This window comes from Alligator sinensis, unplaced genomic scaffold, assembly GCF_000455745.1.
Source record: "Alligator sinensis unplaced genomic scaffold, ASM45574v1 scaffold788_1, whole genome shotgun sequence".
In the NCBI taxonomy this organism is placed as follows: Eukaryota; Metazoa; Chordata; order Crocodylia; family Alligatoridae; genus Alligator; species Alligator sinensis.
The window spans coordinates 667,699-691,103 of record NW_005842140.1 but is presented as its reverse complement, the minus strand read 5'-3'; the positions used below and the strand labels follow the sequence as shown (position 1 = coordinate 691,103).

General features: G+C 41.3%; 1 protein-coding gene across 3 annotated transcripts in view; it reads right to left on the bottom strand.

Annotated features, from left to right (window-relative positions):
- The window catches only part of GALNT13 (polypeptide N-acetylgalactosaminyltransferase 13), a 422,841-nt gene that overhangs the window by 62,849 nt on the left and 336,587 nt on the right, over nt 1-23,405 (bottom strand). For all 3 annotated transcript variants that reach the window (XM_006025323.2, XM_025206100.1, XM_025206101.1), the window contains 2 exons: nt 9,467-9,606; nt 3,347-3,445 (listed from right to left, as the gene is read on the bottom strand). In XM_006025323.2, coding sequence (XP_006025385.1) covers nt 3,347-3,445; nt 9,467-9,606 — 239 coding nt within the window. The remainder of the gene's footprint in view (nt 1-3,346; nt 3,446-9,466; nt 9,607-23,405) is intronic.

Genomic DNA, 23,405 nt, shown 5'->3' with positions numbered 1-23,405 from the left:
GAAAATTTTTGAAAATTTATTTTTATCTGCCCCTGGCTGCCTGTCAAAGATGACAGACAGCCAGTGCAGCAGGACCCAAGGGGAACCAGTGGCAGGACCCAGTGACTGAGCAGCAAGGCCCGCCCAGCTGCACCCTGCCCCCAGCCCCCTCCTCCCACCACAACCCCGAACCAGAAGCCTCTGCAGCTTCTGGCCTTGCGACTTTGGGGCTGTTCCCTGCCTGCCTCTGTCTGTGTGGAAAGTAGGTAAGATCAGATGGAGGGAGTTGGGGGAAACCACTGAGAACAGCCCAACACCTGGGAGTTGCATGGTGCTGGCCAGGATGGGCTGGAGCCAGAGCTGAAAGTGGCAGGTGGATGGGGACAGAGGGTAGTGGGAGTGGCAGAGGGCTATGGAAAGTGGTGGGTGGGTGGTCGGAAGGAAGCAGGGTGGCGGGAAGCAGCAGGAGCATGGGAGGCAATGGTGGGAGCAGCAGCGGTGCCTTAATTATTGGAGTTAACATTTTAAAGTCTCCTCTCTTGTTTTAAGCTTTAGAGGAGACCATGTTGCTCTGTTTCTCGTGTGGACTCATCTTGTGTGTTTGTATTTACATACATGTGAGTCATAGAAAAACCCACAGATGTTGTCTGAATGCTTTGGAAAAGCAGCCATGCTACGTTGGTGAAGCTACAGCAGCAAATTCTGATTCTGTCTGACCGGTTTTCAAAAAAAAGATTGAATTCAAGTATCCTCATTAGACTTGAGGCTCAAAATACAGAAAGCAGATAGAAACCTTCAGGGAATCCTGCACAGACCAACAACAGAAAAAGGGCAAAATGCTGAGCAGATGGTTCTCAGTGCAATGAACAAGAGACTGAGGGCAGCCTGCTTCAGCATCCAGGCTGATGACAGTAGGACCAAAACATCTGGTCAGTTTCCAGTGAATGAAAAAAACGATTAGACACTTTGTAATGAAAGCTGTGAATTCCCCACTAGGTACATTGTATTTCCAAGTGTGTTCTGCAGGGATTATGCAGCCCGTTGACCTGTTTTCAGAATTGGAGAGTATGATCTAAAAACTTGCGCAACTTGTTTATCATATACATTTTAAGGTAAGGTTCTCAGCTGAAGTAAATCAGTCTGGCTCTAATGAAGCCATGGAACTATGCTGATTAACAGAAGCAGTATGTCAGTCATCATTTATGTGGATCCTATGCACATCATTCATCATTTGGCAGGTGCCTTTTTTTCTTTTAACTGAAGTAACTGAGATATGCAGCATTTGTTTGGGTTCAATTCTCAGTAAAAGGACAAACTCTTAAAGCGGGGGCAGGCAACTATTTTGGGTGGAAGGCTGCTTATTTCAGGTCAGGCCTGACCAGCTCCTGCTGCATCCTAAGGTCCTGGTGATGTAACCAGGAACCTCATGGTGCTGGAGTGGCAGGCGGGGGTTGGGAAGAAGCAGCGGCAGTGGGCAGAAAAGCAGGGAAATGGTAGTGTCAGTGGTAAATGGGGGGAGGGGGGAGAAGTGGAGCCCATGCCAGTGCCCTGGGGCCAGGGTGGGGCAGCAGGAGAGCAGAGTCTGGGTGCAGGGTCTGCATCATGTGACGCTCATACCGTCTGCAAGAGCTGCATGCGATGGGGCCAGTGGCCCAGCCCCATCTCTCTCTTTCTCTCCCACTCTGCCCACCATAACCCCACACCCCTCCCACATCCACCACCCCACCACACACACACAACCATTCCCCAACCACACCCCTCCACATACATCCCCTTACCATCCACACACAATATACAATAGGACTGAATTTTGAGCTATTATGCAATCATCTCTAGATACACTTCGCAAACACATAAATCAGTACAAAAATATTTCTGAATAAAATTAAAATAAGTTATAGTAGATGTTTCATTTTTTTGTATATGATTTGTGATTTTTTTTCTGGTTTCAATATTGCAGCACCCTCCTTCCCAAAAGGAGTGCTTTGGGGCAAGGAGAGGGACTTCTGGTGGCAAAGATCAGGAGTTCAGGGGGCAGGATGCCTGGTCCCAACATGGTGACTGAGGGGCGGGACAACTGTCAAGGGGCAGGGCTACCCATGTGGCCCTTGACAGCTTGCCAAAACTCAGTAAGCAGCCCTCCAGATGGAATAATTGCCTGCCCCTGCATAAAAGGTATAGTAATTGTTTGCCATTTCTGATCTTTCCTTGTAAAATGTTCCTAAATACAAGTTTATTTTGTTGACCAGAACTACTGCTAGTGTGTGTTCAACATAGGGTTTCAAAGTGAAATTATTCCTTGTGAATGCTGTCAGGTTGACTGCTATTTATATCCAGGGCTGAAAAATCAAGAGTACAATTATAATTAAAAATTCCTGCCAATCTGCTTCAACCTTGATCTGACCTGGGACCAACTTCAGAGATGACAGTAAATGTATTCTCCTTGTCCCTTCAGTCCCTCACCTCTCCATACTATTACCTTATGTGCCATTCAGTTCTGTACATACATCAAAAAGAGCCTCTTAATATATTTATAAAGTCAATACTGAGGGCTTAATATGCAGCCATAACCTTTAAAGTTAAGAAGTATTACCTACATTTTTGAAAGAAGAATTCATTTTTGAGAACACAACTTCCCAAGAAACATTTGCTCTGTGCATGTGCCCATCATCCCTCCAATGAGCATGATTCATGTACACTGACGCTGTCCTATCCAATTCCATAATGGAGGCTTGTTCCATAAGCCAAATTCTGCTGAGTGGGTGTCTACATTGCACCCACTCAGTGCAATGTAGTCTTTGCTTTCAAACAAGAATGTATTCACTCAAATACACTGCTAGGTCTGGGCAGACAATGTAAGTGTTCAAAGTTTGGAGCTTCTACTTGAAAAAAATGGGCTGTTGGACTATGATTAAAATTTAGGAGGCAAGAAATTCAGAAGGCCAGAACACAACTTGGAACTTTATCCCTCAGTATTACACACACTAACTGCCAATACAGCTCTTATTTAGTGTGCTCTGAATACCAGGTGATCCTAGGCACCTACATTTGTGCTGCAGTATCTACTACAGCACAAGAAGGTGAGTCAACTGTTTCAGTATTGCCAAAACTACAAAACGCCTGAGACATGCACCTCTGTAAATATTAATGCTTAAAAAATAGTGCATCACTGCACTGCAGCAGTCAGGCACTGCTTAAGAGTGAAATTTTAGCTCTGATTCTGACAGTCTCAGAATCATTTGGGTGAATTTAAATCAGGTTGTTAATAGTGTTCAGATGATTGTTGTGCCCTGGTTTATATAGCAATACATTAGAAAGCACCTTTGAAAGCAATAACAGTGCACCGAACGAATTATTTATTTTTTACCTGATTTCCTCCCATGCCATGGCAGTTGAATATGCCCACTTTTTCATTCTCTTTGCGTCCCATGTTATCCAGACATTGGTTAGTTTCGACATTTCTGATCTGAAGAAACACAAGGGTGAAAACAAAAGCGGGTGACTACAAAATCCAGTAGAATGCCAAACAACGTCATTCCAGTCAACCACATATCACAGCAACCTCACATCACCACACCACATGCTGTTTCTGCAGTGCAGTTTCTTTCCTTCTCGTGAAGGCCAATAAAGAGTTCATTCTTTTTTTTTTTTCTTAACAGGAACTCTTATTCTGTTGGGCCACATACAGGTATTGTGTTTTTACTGAGAGTGGTTCCAACTGCAGCTCTCCCCGTAGAAACCAAGAAGATACAGGCATTTACACAGTTTTCCCCAGACCAACAATCCGTTATTTTTTCTCTGCGTGGGAGAAAAATACCCCATCTCTGACCTAGAGGAGGTTGCTTCTGGTAGGATGAATGTCTGTACACTTCTTCCTTGCAGGGACTGCAAGGAGTTGAGCAGTAGGGAAGTGCTCCCCACACTCTCCTAAGACTGGGGGCTCCCCAGACTGGTGCTGCTCACCTCTTCTCAGTTCCAGAAGAACTTGAGTGGTGAGGAAAGGCTCCCCTGCCTTCTCCAGACCAAGGTCATCCTGGTTTGGAGAAGGCACAGTGGGAAGCTGCTCCCACCTCTCCCATAAATGGGAAGGGGAAGGAAGGAGCAAGTCATTCCTTGCTCCCTGCTTGTTCCTAAGGCCAAAAATTCCTTAGACTGGTAGTGGGGTTTGCCAGGCTGCTTTGCTACTTTACTTGTGACCACTGGAAGCCAAACAGAAGAGTGGCTTATCCTTGTTCACTGCCTACTCCTCATGCCATGGTCCCTGGGATCTGAGGAGTGGGAAGGGGGCTTTGCCTTGCTGCTCCAGTTCCCCTTGGATGGGAGGACTGGAGCAGCCACCATTTCCCCTGCTTTCCCTAGATAAGGGTCATCACTCCTCAGAATAGTCTTGGGAAGGTACAAAGAGTACAGGCGGTTGTAGACTAATGCTTGTACTCTCCCAGAAACATTTCTAGCAGTAGAAAATTTCATGGCCTTGGTGAAAAGTTGAAAAAATACTGGTCTAAATTCTCTCGCCTTTCAAAACATCTTGTTAAGATATCATATCTCTGGGTATGGACAGAGGTAATTTTCAAAAGAGGAGACAGAGTTGCTGCTTGACCACATCAACTCTTAACTCCTGCCTGCTCCTATAGTCATACAAATGCGCTAAATCACTAAACATGTAACCCTGAATGGAACAAGGCTAAGGCTACAATGCTTTTATTGGTAAACAGAGATGTAACAGTTACTTTGTACAGTTACTGAACAAACACATATTTTGGTATGTGGATCTGTGCCCCAAACAGTGCAGTTGTTCCGAGGTCTACTGTAAATTAAAAGAAACTCAAAAGACACTGAAAAAAACCACAATAGGATTAAATCTGCAGAAGCAAGCACAGTAGAGGGCCTTTAAGAAAAAATATGCTTGCAAACCTCTCATTTGTGAAAATGTGATAATTGCATAAGCAACTACCCCTTTGAATGTTCAGCTACATGAATTGAAAGCACTAATGGATGTTTTATCATAGATAATGTATATAGATAATGTACCCTACTTTTCAAAGCATGTACCCAGCTTTGAAAAGTAGAATAGATTAAAAAATGTGAAATACTACAACACACACACAATGAAATAAACTGATATAGCATTCAAGTGTACAGAGGACATTCACTATAATTCAATGCACTGTGCTACTTTACTTACCCAGTGAGACATGGCTTCACTGCAGAAAGCAATATAGAACAACATGATTTCTTAGATTTCCCCATTTATTTTATCCCAGCAGGGCTAGTCTGAACTCTCCAGCTTTCTCAGGTAAATCACATGAATACTAGACAGTTTCCTTTGTCTAAGTCTGTCACATGGAGTCTTTAAAAACTGAGTCTGTCTTGCTCTGCACAGCCACTAAAGACCTTGTGTCCTTCAAATGAATAAACAGTTTGCCTTGGTTTCTTTTGTCTAAAAGCACTCTTCCCCCTCCACTGCAATACAATAGCCTGTGCAGCTGGTTGTTCCCAACATGTGTTGTCAACATTTTAATAAGGGGCTCCAACTAAAATTTCCCCCTTGGTCCATAACAACTGCTCCATCCCCAGGGGCAAATTTAACTGCAGAGAGAATGGATGAAAAACATTTGGAATCTGGTAAATATTTCCACAGTTAAATAAAAATATTTTCTTGGGATAATAAACATGGAACAATGCACCAGTTCAGGAAAGAAATCTCTCTTCAGTGTATATTCTTCTTTGGCATATTTTATAGTTGAGTCTTAAAATCAAGCTGTTTTTATTAATGCTGAGCACACACCATTCCCAGTAAAGTCAATGAGAGCATCAGGTATTCAGCATCTCTGAAAATACCACACACTTCAGAACTTAACAATGTTCCTCTGTAAGAGAGAGCGTATTTACCAACCCAAGGTTGTCTTTAAATGATCGATACATACTGTGCTCTTAGGCTAGGGACAGACACTCAAAAAGCCTGAGCCTAAATTGATTCAATCTTTGCAGGTTAGTCTAACCTGGCAGTTTGTAACTGCATAGACATCCCAGACGTGCAGGCACAAGCCTGCAGTGGCTCAGGCTAGAAGCTAGGGGGTGCTAGAGCAGCCCTCCCTTCTCTTTCAAAGTGCTGAGCTGAGGGGGACATGGCCAGGTCCCTGTAGGTTGCTCTGATTAGGGCAGGGTTCCCCCCTATCCCTTCTGACCAGCTTACCAGGGAATTGATAACACAGTGCTTATCACTCCATTAAGAAGACAACAGAGGGACGTTACCAGCTACCTGTTGATTCTGCCTTTGTCCCGTCTGCCACAGCACAGACCACAGCCAGCATGTGGTCTGCTAGCTAATACACAGACACCTCTCAGCACGGCAGACTGGAGGGGGAAGCTCCTGCTTAGCAGGGAGTGGTGAGGGATAGAGGGGGGAGCAGTGTGCAATCTCTGTGAGAGTTGCAGCCAGGAAGCAGAGGGGAGGGGCTAGCCCTGCTGTGGAGCAGAGAGCCCCGCCCAGACCAGAGAGCATGCCAAGATGCTGGGGGAGTTTAGTTTAACTTCAACCAGCAACGGGTCTCGGACACACTTTGCATAAACCGGTTTGAGCCAAACCAGTGAAGTCTGATACTACATTCAACCAGGTTTATCTCAAACCGGTTTCAGCCATTTTCAAGCAGATTTATCTGCACTGAACATCTGTTCTGTTACAGGTTTCAACCAGTTTCTGAGCACTTAAATTGGTTTGTGTGTAAAGTCTGTCCCTAGCCTTAGGGCCCACCCCTGCAGGAAAAAAGTGGTTCCAACTGTGGACCTAATTCAGCATCTTCCATGGTAACAGAGGCCTTGTCACTAAGCCATTTAAACAAGACATTTATTTATTTTAATTCATAATTTTTTTAAAGTCCTAATAAACTACTGATCTATCTTTTTGGTCCACTTAAGCCACCTGCCTGTCAGCATGACCTATGATGGATCAGGTATACTGGGAAACAAAACCATCTGCTCTGCAAGCAGAAGCTATGGATTTGCTTGAGGGATTTGGTTCATTTATAAATGAATAACACTACTCTCAGTTCTAAGCCAGTCCTTCAACACTTTGTCTAGAGTCCATGCAAATTACTGCAGTGCAAATTCTGTAGCAGTCCTAAAAATAAGGTAGAAGAAAGGTTCAGGACCAGCAGTGCTCAGCTTGTTTCATTGTTATAAAGCCTACCATATGGGGATTGGGAATTCAAGTTGCTGTCCCTGGATATGTGCTGGGGGTGAACTGTCTCACACTTCTGGAAGGAGATGCCTTCTCTAATCTTCATTTGTAAAGGTGTGGTAACCCATTTCCTAGCCACAATGATTCTCCCAAGTCAAGCACAGAAAAGGCCTTGCTGAAACATTTTTAAAAAACCCACCTTTAACAGATCCTAAATTTGAAGAATTTTAATGCTAAAGGTCAATGTTTTGAAAGTTTTTGACTAGGGGATTAAAATGGAAACTAACCTGAAGTCTCAATATAAAGTGCACAGATAGAATACTTGCTGCTCTGCATCTTACTTTACATTCCAGTTTCAGGTATGCATGAATAAAACATGATGTTTAAAGAACTTCCAGTGCTCGTTCAACTTCATAAGGAATATATGCAACATGATGATATACTCACAGACTTACAATCACATCTTTATATAAAGTTAAGATTGACATGCTACCGCGACATAAGTAAGAAGTTTAACAACAATTAATTTAATAGAAAAGCTTAGTCACTGCATCATGATCTGCTTTTTAACCCTCTATTACACATGCATCCTTAAACTACTTAAGAACATTAATTCTATACAATTGCATATCTTTTGGGATCTCGCTTAAAAATTGTACATTTTACTTATGAAAGGAACAGGGTAATATTTAAATTATTTAGTGGCCAAGCACAATTCAAATTAAACTGCAATATGATACCAATCATTATTTCTGAAATACTGAGATATGTAAAAATACAAATGATGAATGGTAGAAAACATCATTTGATTTCATAGCAGTACTGTGTAAATCACGCATGAAATCTTGCAAATTTTAGGCAAATCATCTCAATCTCAAGTGAAAGCAGTTATTCCTCTTCTTGACAAAATAGATCAGACTGTGCACCCCTTGAAATGTGTGTCAAATGTCAAACACATAATTTAGCATCAGATGAGAGAATCATTTTACTTAGATTAGATTAAAAAAGAATCTGCTGTTAAGTAGCCAGCCAGCATCTTGACAAGATGAACAAGAAGCTTGATCTCAGAAGATCAAGCTGGTTATGCAGAGAATGCTTGATGTTATAAGCCTAAGGGTTGCTGTACTGTTTAGCTAGCAGTGATACCAAATAAGCAATTTATCTGAGCAGGCTAGAACTCCTAGTGCTGGCTCTACCTGAAACAATACGCCTTTTAAAAGAGGAAGAAATTAGTATGTTAGACACCCTTAAGTTTTTTTTCAGGAGATAATGCAACTGTTCTTTTTCCATTTTCCACATATAGTACTCTGGCTATATGTGCAAAAATCCACCTTCCTTAAGTGACAGCCTGTAGCTGAAATTGACAAGTGAGAATTTTAATTCACAGATGCTGCCTGAATTTTTCCTCTAGTTCCCATGGAAACTCAGTCTGTATTGGTGAAAATAAGGTATTCTTAATGACTGTTTTATAATTTTCACATACCTTGGTTTCCCAATCTGACATTACCTCACAAAACCCTATTATTTCATGCTTATTATGTAGGATCTTTCCTTGATGTTCTTTTAAACAACGTTTGACTTTTTGCATGGTTAGTCTAAAAACCCTAATCTGGGCCTTACTTGGCACTGAAAGTTCTTAATGTATAGAGAGGCTACTTTGCCAACTGTAATAAAACTGTAAGTGTCTAATTGCTGCTCTATCAGTAGCTATCTTTTTATAGAAGGTCGAGCTCTTAAAACTCAGCTCAGATAAAACATAGGTTACCATTACAACATCGTGTTATCTCAACTGTAAAAGGTTTCTGCTCCTTCCTGAACTAAAGTCTTGCGTTTGTTAGGAATGTTCATGATATTCAACTCTAGACAGCTTAGTGTAGGATAAGGTAATACATGCACAAAACACATTCAGTCGAAAATTAGATACATCATTCCTTACACACAAGGCATGTAAATGCTGGTGGAAAGCATTTTCTCCAACTTTGGCATGTTTTTTTAAAAGTATTAGTCACAAACATTATTTTTCAAGCATATTACTTGTTTTAGAAAACAAATCTTTAAGTATGAATGTAGAGGCATGCTGTAGAGACATCCTCTTCTGAAGCATTAAATAGAAAAGAAGTTTGTTTAAAATAAAAAAAATACATCATGTTTGGCGCACACTTAAAAAGCATTTTACACAGAATGTTAGAGAAACTCTGTTCATTACTATTGCTCCCACTTGCACAATTTCTATTTTTCCTACTTAGCCAAGATAAATAATTCCTATTTTCTATTTTTTCCTACTTAGCCAAGATAAATAATTCATACCTCACCAAGTGAGTAATAGCGTCTTGGAATCTGGGAGTCCGGATAGATGTTTTCTAGGTACCATGAAAAGGGTTTACATTTCAGATTTTCTCTTAATGCTTTTCTTACTGAAACATCACCATAATCCACTTTAACAACACCTAGAATTTTTGAAAGAAATATATAATCAATGCACAGCATCCTTGCAGCTACACAGAAATGCCACAGATCATTTTATAATCATTTTCCAATTCCTATAATTATAATTCAGTAAGATACAACAGTATATGCAGGTGTTACAACAATGATCTTTTACAGTCATTCAATTTAGCAAATTAAAGGCTCATAAAAACAAACTTTTTCTATTATTTATAATTTATTAATCTGAAAATGTGTAGCCACATTACATTATTTGTTCCTTTATTGTATAATTAATGGCAGATAGTATTAAATCTTATGAATTTGGTTGGTCAGAATCAAAGTTCAATTCAAAAGAACTTGAATAACTGAGAGCCATATTAATTTATCCAACTTTACTGCATATGAAAATATTTGAGAGCAGCTCATGTTTCAACTTTATAGTTAAAACTGCTCCCTTTTATTTTTAGTTGTTTTATGTGTTTTGATCTCCTCCTCAGAAAGAAAAAAACCCTAAGTTTTTAAAACAAATGTTCAAAGGTATGTTGCAGGTCTGTTCAAATTTAAGAAATTATTTTAAAAGAAGTAATTTAAAAGAAGGATGGATTATTTTATGTAAAGTTCATGTATATTAGGTTTGCTAGCTTTAAAAGGCTGACTGAAAATAAAATTCACATCACAAAACTTTACATATATAGCTGTAGCAAGGTTACTTGCTTCACTACTGAGAAAAATTTATCCTGCCTTCCTTCTGTTTCATGTACACTGAGAACTAATGATTCAAGCCTACAACACAACAGCCAGCAGTTACAAACTGCTCCTGTTATGAACCTGCAATAAATTAATACCCTCTGGAATAAGACAAACAAGGAAGAAATTGTGTCTTGGAGGCTGCTTCTATGTAAGGATCAACCTAAGGGCACAGTCTATGGCTAATAACTCTTAATTAACAATTGTAGTGATGTTATTTGTTTGTTTTTCTACTCTATGAACTTGCTACTTCAAGTAAACTTGGGCTAGTTTCACAAAAAGGACTTAACTATTCTTTTGGATATCTCATTGCAAAATTTAGATTCTGAAAATACCTGTTCTGTTGCCACTTAAACCTTGGCACACTGGTGTTTTCTGACATTAAAGATCCCATAAAGTATGTTTAAGTTAAGCTACTTTTGACAGTGATGAATAACTCAGCAGCTGTCTCATCTTTAATCTATAATTAGGTGCTCCCTGCCAGCCTGGCCCGCAGTGCTCAAACCAATAGAAGTATACAGCTGGGGAGACCCACTTCCAAATCCAGTCCAGGTGATAGAGGCATTAACTCCCACAGCTGCCAGAATTGTTGTGTCAGTGGGGCTATCACCCAGGGGATTAATGCCACTACCACTCATCCTTCCTCGCCATGAGTCACCTGACTGATGAGAAACCCCCCGGGCTGAATCCAAATGAGTATGGTGCTCTGATCTAGAAAATTCATGAAATAAGTGTCAATATCTCATGATGTTCTGGGGAGAGCAGCCTGTCCAGCAAAACAAAATGAATTGCAATTAATCTACTCGTGATATTCTGACTACCTTTTTACCTCCACCTTAGTGCTGACACAACAAGCACTCTCTGTGTTGTGGGATAAGTTTAACTGTTGTGTTTAAGAGATGGTGCAGAGGACTACAGCCTTTTTATGTTTTTTTTTCCCCCCAGGGTGAGTAGCTCTTCATGCAATAGTCAAGGTAATGAACATATGGATCAGTGCAGTCAGATTTATACCCAATAGAAAGGAGTGGAATTCCTGACCAGTTACAGATGGATGTGCATACTGGAAGTGGGGGGGAGAAGGGGGAAGGGGAGACGGTTGGTTGACACTGGTGGCTTTGACTTCAGTAGGTCTGTGCATGGAACAGAAGCCTGTCAATGCAAACTAGGTCCTCTAGATTGTGGACCATGTAGAGAAAAACATCTTGTTGATACCTCCCTTCCCTTTTCTCATTCATGTAACAACTTCACGTATTAGAGACATGGAAGAGTAATTGATAAACAGTAGATACATTTTAGATGTATTTTTGTCCCATGATGACAAAAAATTCTTCAGACCATGAACAAGTGGTCCACAGCCTATAGTTTGAGAAATTATGCTCTCAAAAGACAAAAATGACCAAGGTCAACTCTTTTCTGTGGCTACTGCTCCTTCAGTTTCCTGAAATTACTTCATTTCAATTACTTTGCTACATGGTAGCATAACACCATTGACAAATTGACATTAACCAGCTAAACGGATTATTCTTTAGCACAACACAACCCAAATCTTCATTTGAATTTTATGATGATATTAAATGTTTTTGTGGTGTACCTGTTAATGTATTTCCCAGTTGCACTGAATTTCCTATGCACATAACTTCTATAGAAGGGATAGTACCAGAGTACACTGCTCCCTGTTCAGAATCTCACCTAGTTACTATAAATAAATCAATTCTATACTATTCATATGATTCATTGTATCAGCCTGTTGTCAACTCATCAATCTGAAGAAATAAGGAAAAATACCCTAGCACATCTGATGTTCACTCTTTTAGATAAATATAGGTAATGCATCAGAAATGGAAGTGTAAATGTTTTCTACAATCCTATGCTTAATTTTTATTTGGGAAAGTTCTCCGCATAATCTCATGACATCAGAGACAGATGCATATCAAAGCTGGGCAGGAAAGGATTTTCTTGTCTTTAAAACTTCTCAAAACTTCAAAAAAGTTCCCATTTGGTATAGGGATGAAAACAGTACCTTTTGAAGAGGAGAGAGAAAAGCAACCTAGAGTAGCCAGTTTCCTGGTGGTTAGGGCACCCATTTGTGAGGTGTCAAACCTTGGTTGAGGACCATGTTCTGCATTTTTCCCATGTCCCAGACACCATTGCTATTGGCTATTTTTTTGGTAAGCTCTTCTTACTCTCAGGCTCAAACTGTTCCACTTCATAATAATAAAATTTTGCTAGAGCAGGGACTTGAATCAGGATTTCCCCCTATTCTGACCATCAAACTCGGTCACTATTTCTTCCTCTGATCAAAAACTCCATCCTGGATTTGATAAATCTTTTTGAGTGAAATTTTTAGGAAAACTGCTATGATCCTAGAAACATTTCTATTTTCCTGAACTGGAACTTTCCACCAGGGAAAAAATAATCATTGAAAATCATTAGGGTCAGTGAGGATCTAGTCAGGGAACTTCTGGAGGGACTGGACATATTTAAATTAGCTGGTCCTGACGACCTCCACCTCAGAGTGCTGAGGGAATTAGCAGAGGTCATTGAGGGACCCCTGGCATGGCTTTACGAGCACTCGTGGTGCTCTGGTGTGGTGCCAGAGGACTGGAAAAGGGCCAATGTGGTTCCCATTTTCAAAAAAGGGAGGAAGGAAGACCCAGGAAATTATAGGGCAGTCAGTCTTACCTCGATCCTGGGTAAGCTTTTTGAGAGAATTATCCTGGTGCAAATCCACGAGGGGCCAGCAGGGGAGATTATGCTTAGGGGCAACCAACATGGGTTCATTAGAGGCAGGTCCTGTCAGACCAACCTGTTGGCCTTCTATGACCAGGTCACAAAATCCTTAGACACAGGTGTAGCAGTGGACGTAGTCTTTCTGGGCTTCAGGAAGGCCTTTGACACTGTCTCTCACCCCATTCTCATTAAAAAAAACTAGGGGACTGTGGCATCGACACCTGCACAGTTAAATGGGTCGCTAACTGGCTGGAGGGCCGCACCCAGAGAGTGGTGGTGGATGGGTCATTTTTGACCTGGAGGGATGTGGGCAGTGGGGTCCCCCAGGGCTCGGTCCTCGGACCTGCGCTGTTCAACATCTTCATCAGTGACTTGGACGAGGGGGTAAAAAGCACCCTATTCAAATTTGTTGACGACACTAAGATGTGGGGGGATGTGGGCACGCTAGAAGGGAGGAATAGGCTGCAATTGGACTTAGACAGTTTATAGGGGTGGGCAGATAAGAACAGGATGGGTTTCAACACTGACAAGTGCAAGGTGATGCACCTGGGGAGGAAGAACCAGCAGCATACCTACAGGCTGGGGAACTCCCTTCTTGTCAGTGCAGAGGCAGAAAAGGATCTTGGAGTCATTACTGATGCCAAAATGAACATGGGCCGACAGTGTGGGGACGCGGTCAAGAAGGCCAACCGTACCTTGTCATGCATCCACAGATGCATCTCAAGCAGGTCCAAGGAGGTGATCCTCCCCCTCTATGCAGCACTGGTCAGGCCACAGTTGGAGTACTGCATCCACTTCTGGGCGCCGCACTTCAGGAGGGATGGGGATAGCATTGAGAGGGTTCAGAGGTGGGTAACCCACATGATCAGTGGCCAGCAGGGCAGGCCCTACAAGGAGAGGCTAAGGGACCTGAACCTGTTCAGCCTCCACAAGAGAAGGCTGAGGGGGGATCTAGTGGCCTGTTACAAACTAGTCAGAGGGGACCAGCAGGCACTGGGGGAGTCCCTGTTCCCCTGAGCACTACCAGGGGGAACAGGGACTTGAAATAGCTAGAATATACTAGAAATAGCGGTCACAAGCTGGCAGAGGGTAGATTCAGACTAGACATCAGGAGGTGCTACTTCACAGTCAGGGCGGCCAGGACCTGGAACCAACTTCCAAGTGAAGTGGTGCTGGCTCCTACCCTGGGGGTCTTTAAGAGGAGGTTAGACGAACACCTTGCTAGGGTCGTTTGACCTCAGTACTTTTTCCTGCCATGGCAGGGGGTCGGACTTGATGATCTGCTCAGGTCCCTTCTGACCCTACCAACTATGAAACTATGAAAACATTCCTAACCTGCTCCATTGTCAATGTAACTGATTTTCTTTTAGATATAGGCCTTGCTGGAACATAGATCAGTGCATATGCTGCTCATATAAAGGCTCTGACCAAAGCACTGACCAAAAGTAGGCCTCATTGAAGATGTAACTAATACACAAACTGCATACGCAACCCTTAGGCTGGAGTCATCAGTCATGTAGACTTCTCACAAGACCTGTTGATAAGGCTGCAAGGGGATGGTCAAAAACACACAAGATAATGAGGAGATGTACAAGGAGTATGAAGATCTGCTAAAGATGTGTTGATGTTTGTTACGAACATAATAGAGGATTTATATGATATAAACAAAAGTTGTTTTGATCAGTTTATGACAGGGGAACTGTAAACCCTTGGAATTTTGTACTTAATCTGCACCAAATACCTGTACTCACTTATTTACATACACTGCAGGGTTAACAACTATCACCCTTGAATCACATTCTCCTACACTAACATCAACTTTCTAGACACCATCCTAATTCTACAGCTTGGAGGGCACCCTCAAATCAGTAAATACAGAAAACACATGGACCACCACACAATGTCCACAAAACCAGCAATCATCCCAAACATTCAAAAAAAAAGGTGATATATACTCAGGCCCTCAAATACCCCCAGCAAATACACTTCTGCAGAGAAACAGACTGTATCTTTGAAAAAGTCACCTAAATAACCCATAGTAACCTATTACTATACAAGAGAAAACATCTCACTGAGCTCATACCTTTGTTTGTCACCTACCATCCACACTTGATGCATCAAAGAAGCACCAAACAACTATAGCCTGTATTTGAAAAAAAACAAAAACAGCTCTTAAGAAATTCTCATCCCAAACTCTGCACCCCACTCCTACCCATCAAAAGCCCCCTAACCTTGCTAAACTCATCATCAGAAGTAAGGTCCCTGCTAATCAACAGGCACCTAACGTGACCCAGCCCTCCCTTAAAAATACATTCAAAACCTATCAATGCATCTCTACTGCCACAAAAAATACTCCCGATAACCCATGAATCATACACACGTCTATCCCAGAATGTAGCATATCTAAGTTCAGTGAACAAAATGCCCTCATGGTAATTATGTGGGTGAAACCACACAAAAACTATGCACCAAAATGAGTGATCACCAAACAAGAAAGATAAAAAGGTAGACACAGGTAGAGGACATTTTTCATAGAAACAAAAATTACTCCCTGTCTTTCTCATTCTACTCAAGGAAGTCAACAAGATGAGCATGGTAACAGAAATTCATTAGCTTAAACACTAAGCAGTTCCAAGAGCTGCTCTAATTAAAGGGCCACCATGCCTCATGTATCAGTGTCCCTATGCTTAAATATGTTGGCAGGGGTGCTTAAAGTAAAGCTTGCTCAATGAGCTTTAATTCAAGTGCTCCTGCCACCATTTTTAAGTGTGGGGCCACTGATACACAAGATGCAGGAGGCTGCTGGAGTGTGGTAATCAAAGGCTTTACTGAAGTCTAAGTAAATCACATCCACCTCGTGATTTACTTCATGTCCATCACCCACTAATTTTTGTGATTTATATGATCTGATTTTGAAATTTTACAGGTAAATGTGTTAGGGGAATCAGCAACAATTTCCTTACATAAATGCAGGGGAATCAGACTCCTAGTACAAAATGCTGCTACAGTAGAAGTTCCATTAACTGACACCTTAGAAGTCAGCATACTCTATTAACCAGCATGCCGGCTTGTAGGGTAAAGTGAAACCGGAAGTGCCTGCTGTGGCACTTCCAGTTTTGCTGAGCCCCCAAGGCCTGGGGGCATAACAGGCTGCGCAGGGCCTGTCTCCCTGTCCTGTGGAGTCTGCAGGGACCGTGGGAGGGTCTGTGATGCCACGGGAGAGTTGGCGATGCTGCGGGATGGGTGGCAACGCCCCAGACACGGCGGGAAAAGCAGCGGCCTGAACAGGCAAGGACACCTGTTCGGGCCACTCAATTAACTGGCATAGTTTGTTATCCAGCATTCCCCATTCCCAGGGGATGCCACATAACAGAGTTTTTACTGTACTTTGTAATTCTACTCAGAATATACTTTGTATAATTACAAATATATTTTGTATATTTGTATATTCTACTCAGGTCAGAACACACCGAATGGATCCAGACCACGCCATGATTTCATAGATTTCATAGACATTTGGGCTGGAAGGGACCCCAGAGGATCATTGAGTCCAGCCCCCTGCCCCAGGGGCAGGAAGTCAGCAGGGATCATAGGATCCCAGCAAGATAAGCATCCAAATGTGTCTTGAAGGCATTCAGAGTGGGTGCATGAACCACCTCCGGTGGCAGTCTATTCCAAACCTCGGAGGCTTGGACAGTGAAGAAGTTCTTTCTTATTTACAGCCTGAATCGGTCACAGCAGAGTTTGTGACCATTCGATCTTGTCATCCCTTGGGGCGCTCTGGTGAACAGACGTTCCCCCAGATCCTGATGAGCATCCCTGATAAACTTAGAGGTGGCCACCAGATCACCCCTGAGCCTGCGCTTTTCCAGGCTAAAGAGTCCCATTGCTCTCAGCCTCTCATCATAAGGTCTGTTTTCCTGACCTCTGATCATGCACGTGGCTCTCCTCTGCACTCTCTCAAGCTTCTCCACAACCTTTTTGAATTGTGGAGCCGAAAACTGGACGCAGTACTCCAGCAGCAGCCTTACCAAGGCCGAGTACAATGGGAGAATGACGTCCCAGGATTTGCTTGAAAACCATCTATGAATGCAAGCCAAGATTTTGCTTGCTTTACTAGCTGCAGCATCACACTGAAGGTTCATGTTCATCTTGTGGTCAATCATGATAAGAAATGCAAAACCTGCCAACACATGTGCACCACCCCCACAATTACTACACCCCACAACAGAGCCATCAGCATCCCTGCATCTTCCAGCTGCACCTCCAGAAATGTTATATCCAATGCACCAAATGCCCTGATGGAAAATACATAGGAGAGACCAAACAACAACTATGCACCAGAATGAACGCACACCGGAAATCTATCAAAGACAAGAATACCCAATTACCTGTGGGGGGACATTTCTCACAAGAAAACCACTCTCTCCCTAAGCTCTCAATTCTAATCCTCAAAGGAAACTTTACAAAACACTTCTCAGGGACAAGCCTATGAACTTCACTTCATTAACCTCCAGGATACAAAAAATCATGGACAAATGGACAAAATATAGACACTGGATTTATGACACATAACCTGCCTGACATCTGACTCCCCAAGTACCTCTCCACTGCTTAACTGCTATATTCACCCCCGCTTCTCCCCTCCGCCCCTCAGCCCGTGTCTCACTCACTGACTCCTCAATTTACATGTTCATTGACTGCCTGTCTTGCATGCATACCAGCCTCTGGCTTCTTTACTATTCATTCCATCCAGGAAGAGCACACACCAACCGCAGAGACTTCCTCAGCCTGACAAGGGTTTTTAAACCTTAAAGCTTGCTAAAAAATGTTTTCCCAACTATTTCAGTTGGTCTAATAAAACATATCAGATTCACCCAAAGTACCTTGTCTGCCTATGTCCTTAGACCAACACGGCTACAACCTACACCCCTGTAACTACTTTGTATAGAAATTCAGAAATCATCATCATCAGAATTATTAATTACTTACTTGAATTTTTTTACTTATACATTTAACCCACAAAAATGTTTAACCATCCTCCTAAGTATCTAACTATTATCATTCTGATGAATCTGGGTCTAAGTGTATCACATAATTATATTATTATGGTATATGATATAATTTTAATACTTATCAATTACAGAATATTCAATTTTATTTATTATCACAAGCTTAAATCTAGACAGTTGCTTCATTAAGCCATCTTCTGGGGGAAAAAAACTCTAGCCTAATTATAACATTGAAAATCTGGTGTTTAATCAAGATATTATCAGCAACAATTCTTCTGAATGCTGATGTTTTTGGCTAGAGCCAAATGATTAAGTGGTAGTTAAGCAGCTGTTACAGACGTGTGGAATTTTAAGCTTGAATTAACAGAGATAGCCAAATACATCCTTCAAAAGATCAAATAAACTCTAATTGCAGCAAAAAGGGAGCACTGGTGAGGGCTCATCTGGAGTACTGTGCCCAGTTTGAGGTCCTCACTTCAAGAAAGATGTGTACAAATTAGAATGGGGGACACATGGGGAGTGACAAAAATGATTAGTGTTTGGGAAACATGATTTATGAGGAAATAGAGCTTTTTAGCTTGGAGAAGAGAAGATTGATTTGGTAACAGTCTTCCAATGCTTCAGATACTTCACTAATACATGAAGGATGGAGATAGATTATTATCTGTAGCTGGAGGGGACAGGGCAAGGAATAATGGTCTTAACTAGCAGCAGAGAAAATTTATGTTGAATATTAGGGAAATTTTTCTCACTGAGGGTGGCTAAGCATTGGAACAGGCTACCCAGAGTTGCGGAGTCTTCATCCTTAGGTGTTTTAAGAGTACGTTGGACAGACAAATTTCACAGGGTTGGTTTAGTTGTGAATGAACCTGCATTTTAGCAAGTGTTTAGGCTAGATGACCTCCTGAGGACTCTTCCAACTCTACTATTCTATGACTCTAAGAGTGAAGAAAGAATAAAGACAAATCAAATAAATATTTGATTTATTCTATACTGCTTTATTTCCGTTCAAAAAGTACTTTATATTAATGAACATCTGTTTTTTTAATAAGAGTTTGAAAAGATTTCTTCTTTCAATAGATAGCTATTTAGCTGGCAAAATGCACCACCTATCAGGGGACCCCGATCCACTTGATTCTATTGCTTTAAGAAAAATAGTATCAAAGTTAGCATTCTGAGTTCTATTTAATATCTTGTTTTAGGAAATGGAAACCAATTGAAATTGCTCTGTTTTAAATGAGTAAACAAACCAAAAATAAAAGTAAAGGAGTTGGCCAGGAACAGCTAAAATACTTTACAAATGATTTACACTAGTTACACTTGAGTAAGGCGGCATTTTAAAACGCTGTTAGTAAGAGATATGAGGCTATATTTTAAATATACTTTTGTTTATAGTCTAGAAATAATGAATGGTACATCACAATAAGGATAGCACATGAATGGTATATACTAGGAGTCAATCATTGTCTGAATGAAAATGTAAGAAATAAGTAGTTTCTTAAAATAGCCCACTGAACAAGTGGGATTTACTCATCCTAAAACGTGTACAGTTGCATAACAGGATAATCTGTAGAGCAATAATAGAATTGATTAAATCTTTCAAAAGAAAAAAATATTGCAAAATGCTCTTTTTTTGGCCAAAAATCAAAATCTTTTGCAGAACAAAAACAAAACAAAACAAAGCAAAAAGAAAAACTTTCAGTATTATCAACGCTTTACATTTGCCATGTGGACTGCTATGATTTTCTCCCTGGTATTCTATTTTCCAGATTTTTATCAAGAAAAAGTTGATATATTAAAAAGTATTACTAGAAAATAGAAATAGGTAAGCTAAACATTGCAATTAATTTGATGACCATGGGAAAAAAATAAAATGGCAAAAGTACTCAAATGCTTTAATGTGAGCCAGAGTGGAAACTATAAGATATGCCATTAGGAATCAATGATCCAAACATCAGACATTGTTGTAATCCGCCAACAGTCTGGAATCATGGCTAAGGTAAGTGTGACCATAATAGGAAAGTGACAATTCCCATGACCTGGATTGAGCCTGCAGGCTGCACACCTTTCCTGCATAAGAAAGATACATTCACTTATGAGGATGTAACTGGGTAAAATAAATTCCACCCTCCTGGTATGTAATAAAACTATCCCCCTTTTGAAGAATGCTAAACAACGCTGTTTCTCTTAATTATGTTTTAGAGCATCTTAGTTTTGACCATTCGTTCCTCCTTTTAAAAATCCCACAAATGCATGTAGCTCTAAATAGGTCGGAGAAAAAACAAAAACCTAGACGATATAGGTGTTCTACGTATTCAGTACTTAAAAACAAATTCACTTGAGGATGCTTCTAAATTGGACACCTTTCTTTTACTCAAAACATCCAGCAGGTGGAACTGTTTTTCCATTAAAAACCAGTCTGGCAATCTAAAGTTTATCAGAGACAGAGATTAAATACATGCTACCCTGCTTGTATTGCCAATATATGTGGAGCCCTACAGATCTCCCTCAGGCAGAACTGCCACTGAAGTCAATAGGATGAATCCTGCAGACTCTACTGAAACCAAATTGAACAGGAGTTCTACATGAGCAAGGCCTGTCAGATTAGATCCTAGAAACAGACCGAACAAGTTTCCAGTCACCGCTTAAGTGTGGTTCAGGCATTAGATATTTAATCCTTATACTACAGAAGCCATTACTTACGATTTTTTTGGAGGGTCTCCTGATATTTTGAGGGGGTTTTTAACCCCTGCATATCTTGCTGCTGTTATATGGAAAATATCCGCTTTCTTTTTTGAAGTAAATGTCTGTCCCTCATGTTTGTAGAAGGAACTCCGAATGTAAACCAGGAAACTTAAACAAACAGGTAGTAAATAATAAAGAATAGTCAACTATTGTTAAGTCAAACTTATAATTTTCTGTGGTATGCAGAGGCATAGGGAGTTCTGTCAGCCTTTGTGGATGGGTGGAGGTGGTGCCCCTGGTGCATATGCTATGGGGAACAGAGCTGCACCTGCTGTGGCAAACACTCCCCAAAGGGGTGCCATTCCACTTGTCCCCACTTACCCACCTGATATGATGTTGGCTCCTGTACCCAGGCAGCACTCGGCTGCACCAAGCTTGGCAAAGACTCCTGGGAAGGTATTCTGGCATCCCCTCATTGTCAGCACCCACGGATGCTGCTCCACTGGGCTATAAAGGGAGCCCATTACAGGTCATTTAGTCTGCTTGGATGTTTGGCAGCTTGTTAACCCACTGTAAAATTACTCAAGATGAATTAAGCAAGACATCTATCTTGCTGGGAGCTTTTGACCTGAGCTGACTTCCTGCCCTCCGGGAAGGGGGCTGGACTCGATGACCTTCCAAGGTCCCTTCCAGCCCTAATGTCTATGAAATCTATGAAGCCAATAGGAAACTTCCTGCATACCTGAGGCAATATGGGCCTAGACTTTTTTGTTCACATTTCATCTCGAAGCTGGAATTCTTTGTACGTTAGTCATTTTGGGATTGGGGTTGGTGTTGTGGTTGAGGTACTTGCACTCTAAACTAGACCTATTTTCAGAGGTCAAATGCACAGAACCCAACCTATCCCTTTTGGCTTCCTCCTCTACCATTGGTTTCTAAAAGGGAAGTGAAGTCGATACAAATGTTAGGTGACTATTCAACCACGTTTGAAAATCTTGATTTATTTTCCCATCCAAATGATGTACATAGCAGGTAGGTAATATGGTCAAGAACCTGGTTTAAACACAGTAAGAGCCTGAAAAAGCATTTCTGAGAATAATCAGGCATATTTTTTCACTTTCGAATTTTAGGAGCTATTTAGATTTCACTTAGGAGTTTCAGTAATGAGCAAATCATTAAAAGTTTGGGTTCAGGTTGGAATCCAAAATGTACCCAGCAATTCAGATATTTACAAAGAGATTACAAATCTCTTTAGTCTCCAAAACTGAGCTGGTAATGTAATACAGATAGATTTTCTCAAGTTCTCTCTCAGTTCTGTATGTAGTCCCTGAAAGAAATTTGGTGAAAGAACATTTTGAGTTCTGTGTAAACTCAAAATCTACCCCTAGGCACTCCAGCAGTTTATAAGGGATATTAGTTCTCCTGCCTCAGGACATAAAACCACTAATTTCCTAACAATGGAAAAAGAGGGCTTATAAGGGCATGCAGTTCATATAAACACATAACACACAATCCCCGACTAGTTGACCTTTCAACTTAAATTACACAAGTGACAAATAAGAATGATCATTCCCATGCAGCAATGGGGGTGGGCAGTCCAAGTGCTGCTTTAATTAAAGTGCCCAGTCACATTTATCAGTGTCCCCGTGCTAAAAAATGGTGTCGGGGGCAATTTAACTAAAGCTTGTTGAACCAGCTTTAGTTAAAGTGCCCCTGTTGCCATTTTTCAGTGCAGGGCCAGTGATACACATGATGCTGGAGTGCAGTAATTACCACACTCCAGCAGACTCATTTAATCCAGACTGCTCTGACATGCTGCGATTACAGCGCGTCAGAGTAGCCTCAAGGAACGTGTATAGGCGCCATTGTTCCTCGTGATGTACGTATACTGATTGCTACTGGAAATCATCCAAAAGAACTATGCACACCGTATGGTAGTTCTAAGAGTGATGTAGCTCTGTGATGGTCAGGAATTATATGAGAGACAAGGGTGTCTTAGGGTGATATCTTTTATTGGACCAACTGTAGAGTTGGGACAGAGTTAGACAAGCTTTTGAATGCAAGACATTCTTTATCAGGCCTGACCAAAATATGCCACAGCATACATAGTACAGAACAATTGTGGGAGGGGGTGAGAGAAATTCCATGGGGTAGCAGACACATGATTAGCAGAAGAAAAAAGCTGATTACTGGGAGATCAAGGCCTATCAAAAGAGAAGGGGGTCATTCTCACTTTGTGCGTGGGAATAATTAAGGGGTTAGATAAAATATAATATAATAGACAACTGTTGATCTTTTGGATCATGGTGTATGCATAAGAGATCTAGTCAGATGCCTGATGAATCTACTTGTGGCTGACAAGCCCAATTTGAGTGACACAGCTTGCTACATTTTTCACAGATCCATGTGTTTTATGAGTTGGAGTCCAAGTTTATAGCTAGCTGTTTTCGTCTTTCTTCCTTTCCTTCCATCCCTTGCATCAAAGTGGCTTCATGTTGATCTGCACCCAGTGCCAGATGTTCCCTCCAGATTGGATAGGATTCTGCACACTCCTCCCAGCTTTCTACAGTGATGTTGATACTGAATGACTTCATAACATTTTTGCATACTTTGTGGTACTGCTGTAGAGGACGACCCTGCTTTCT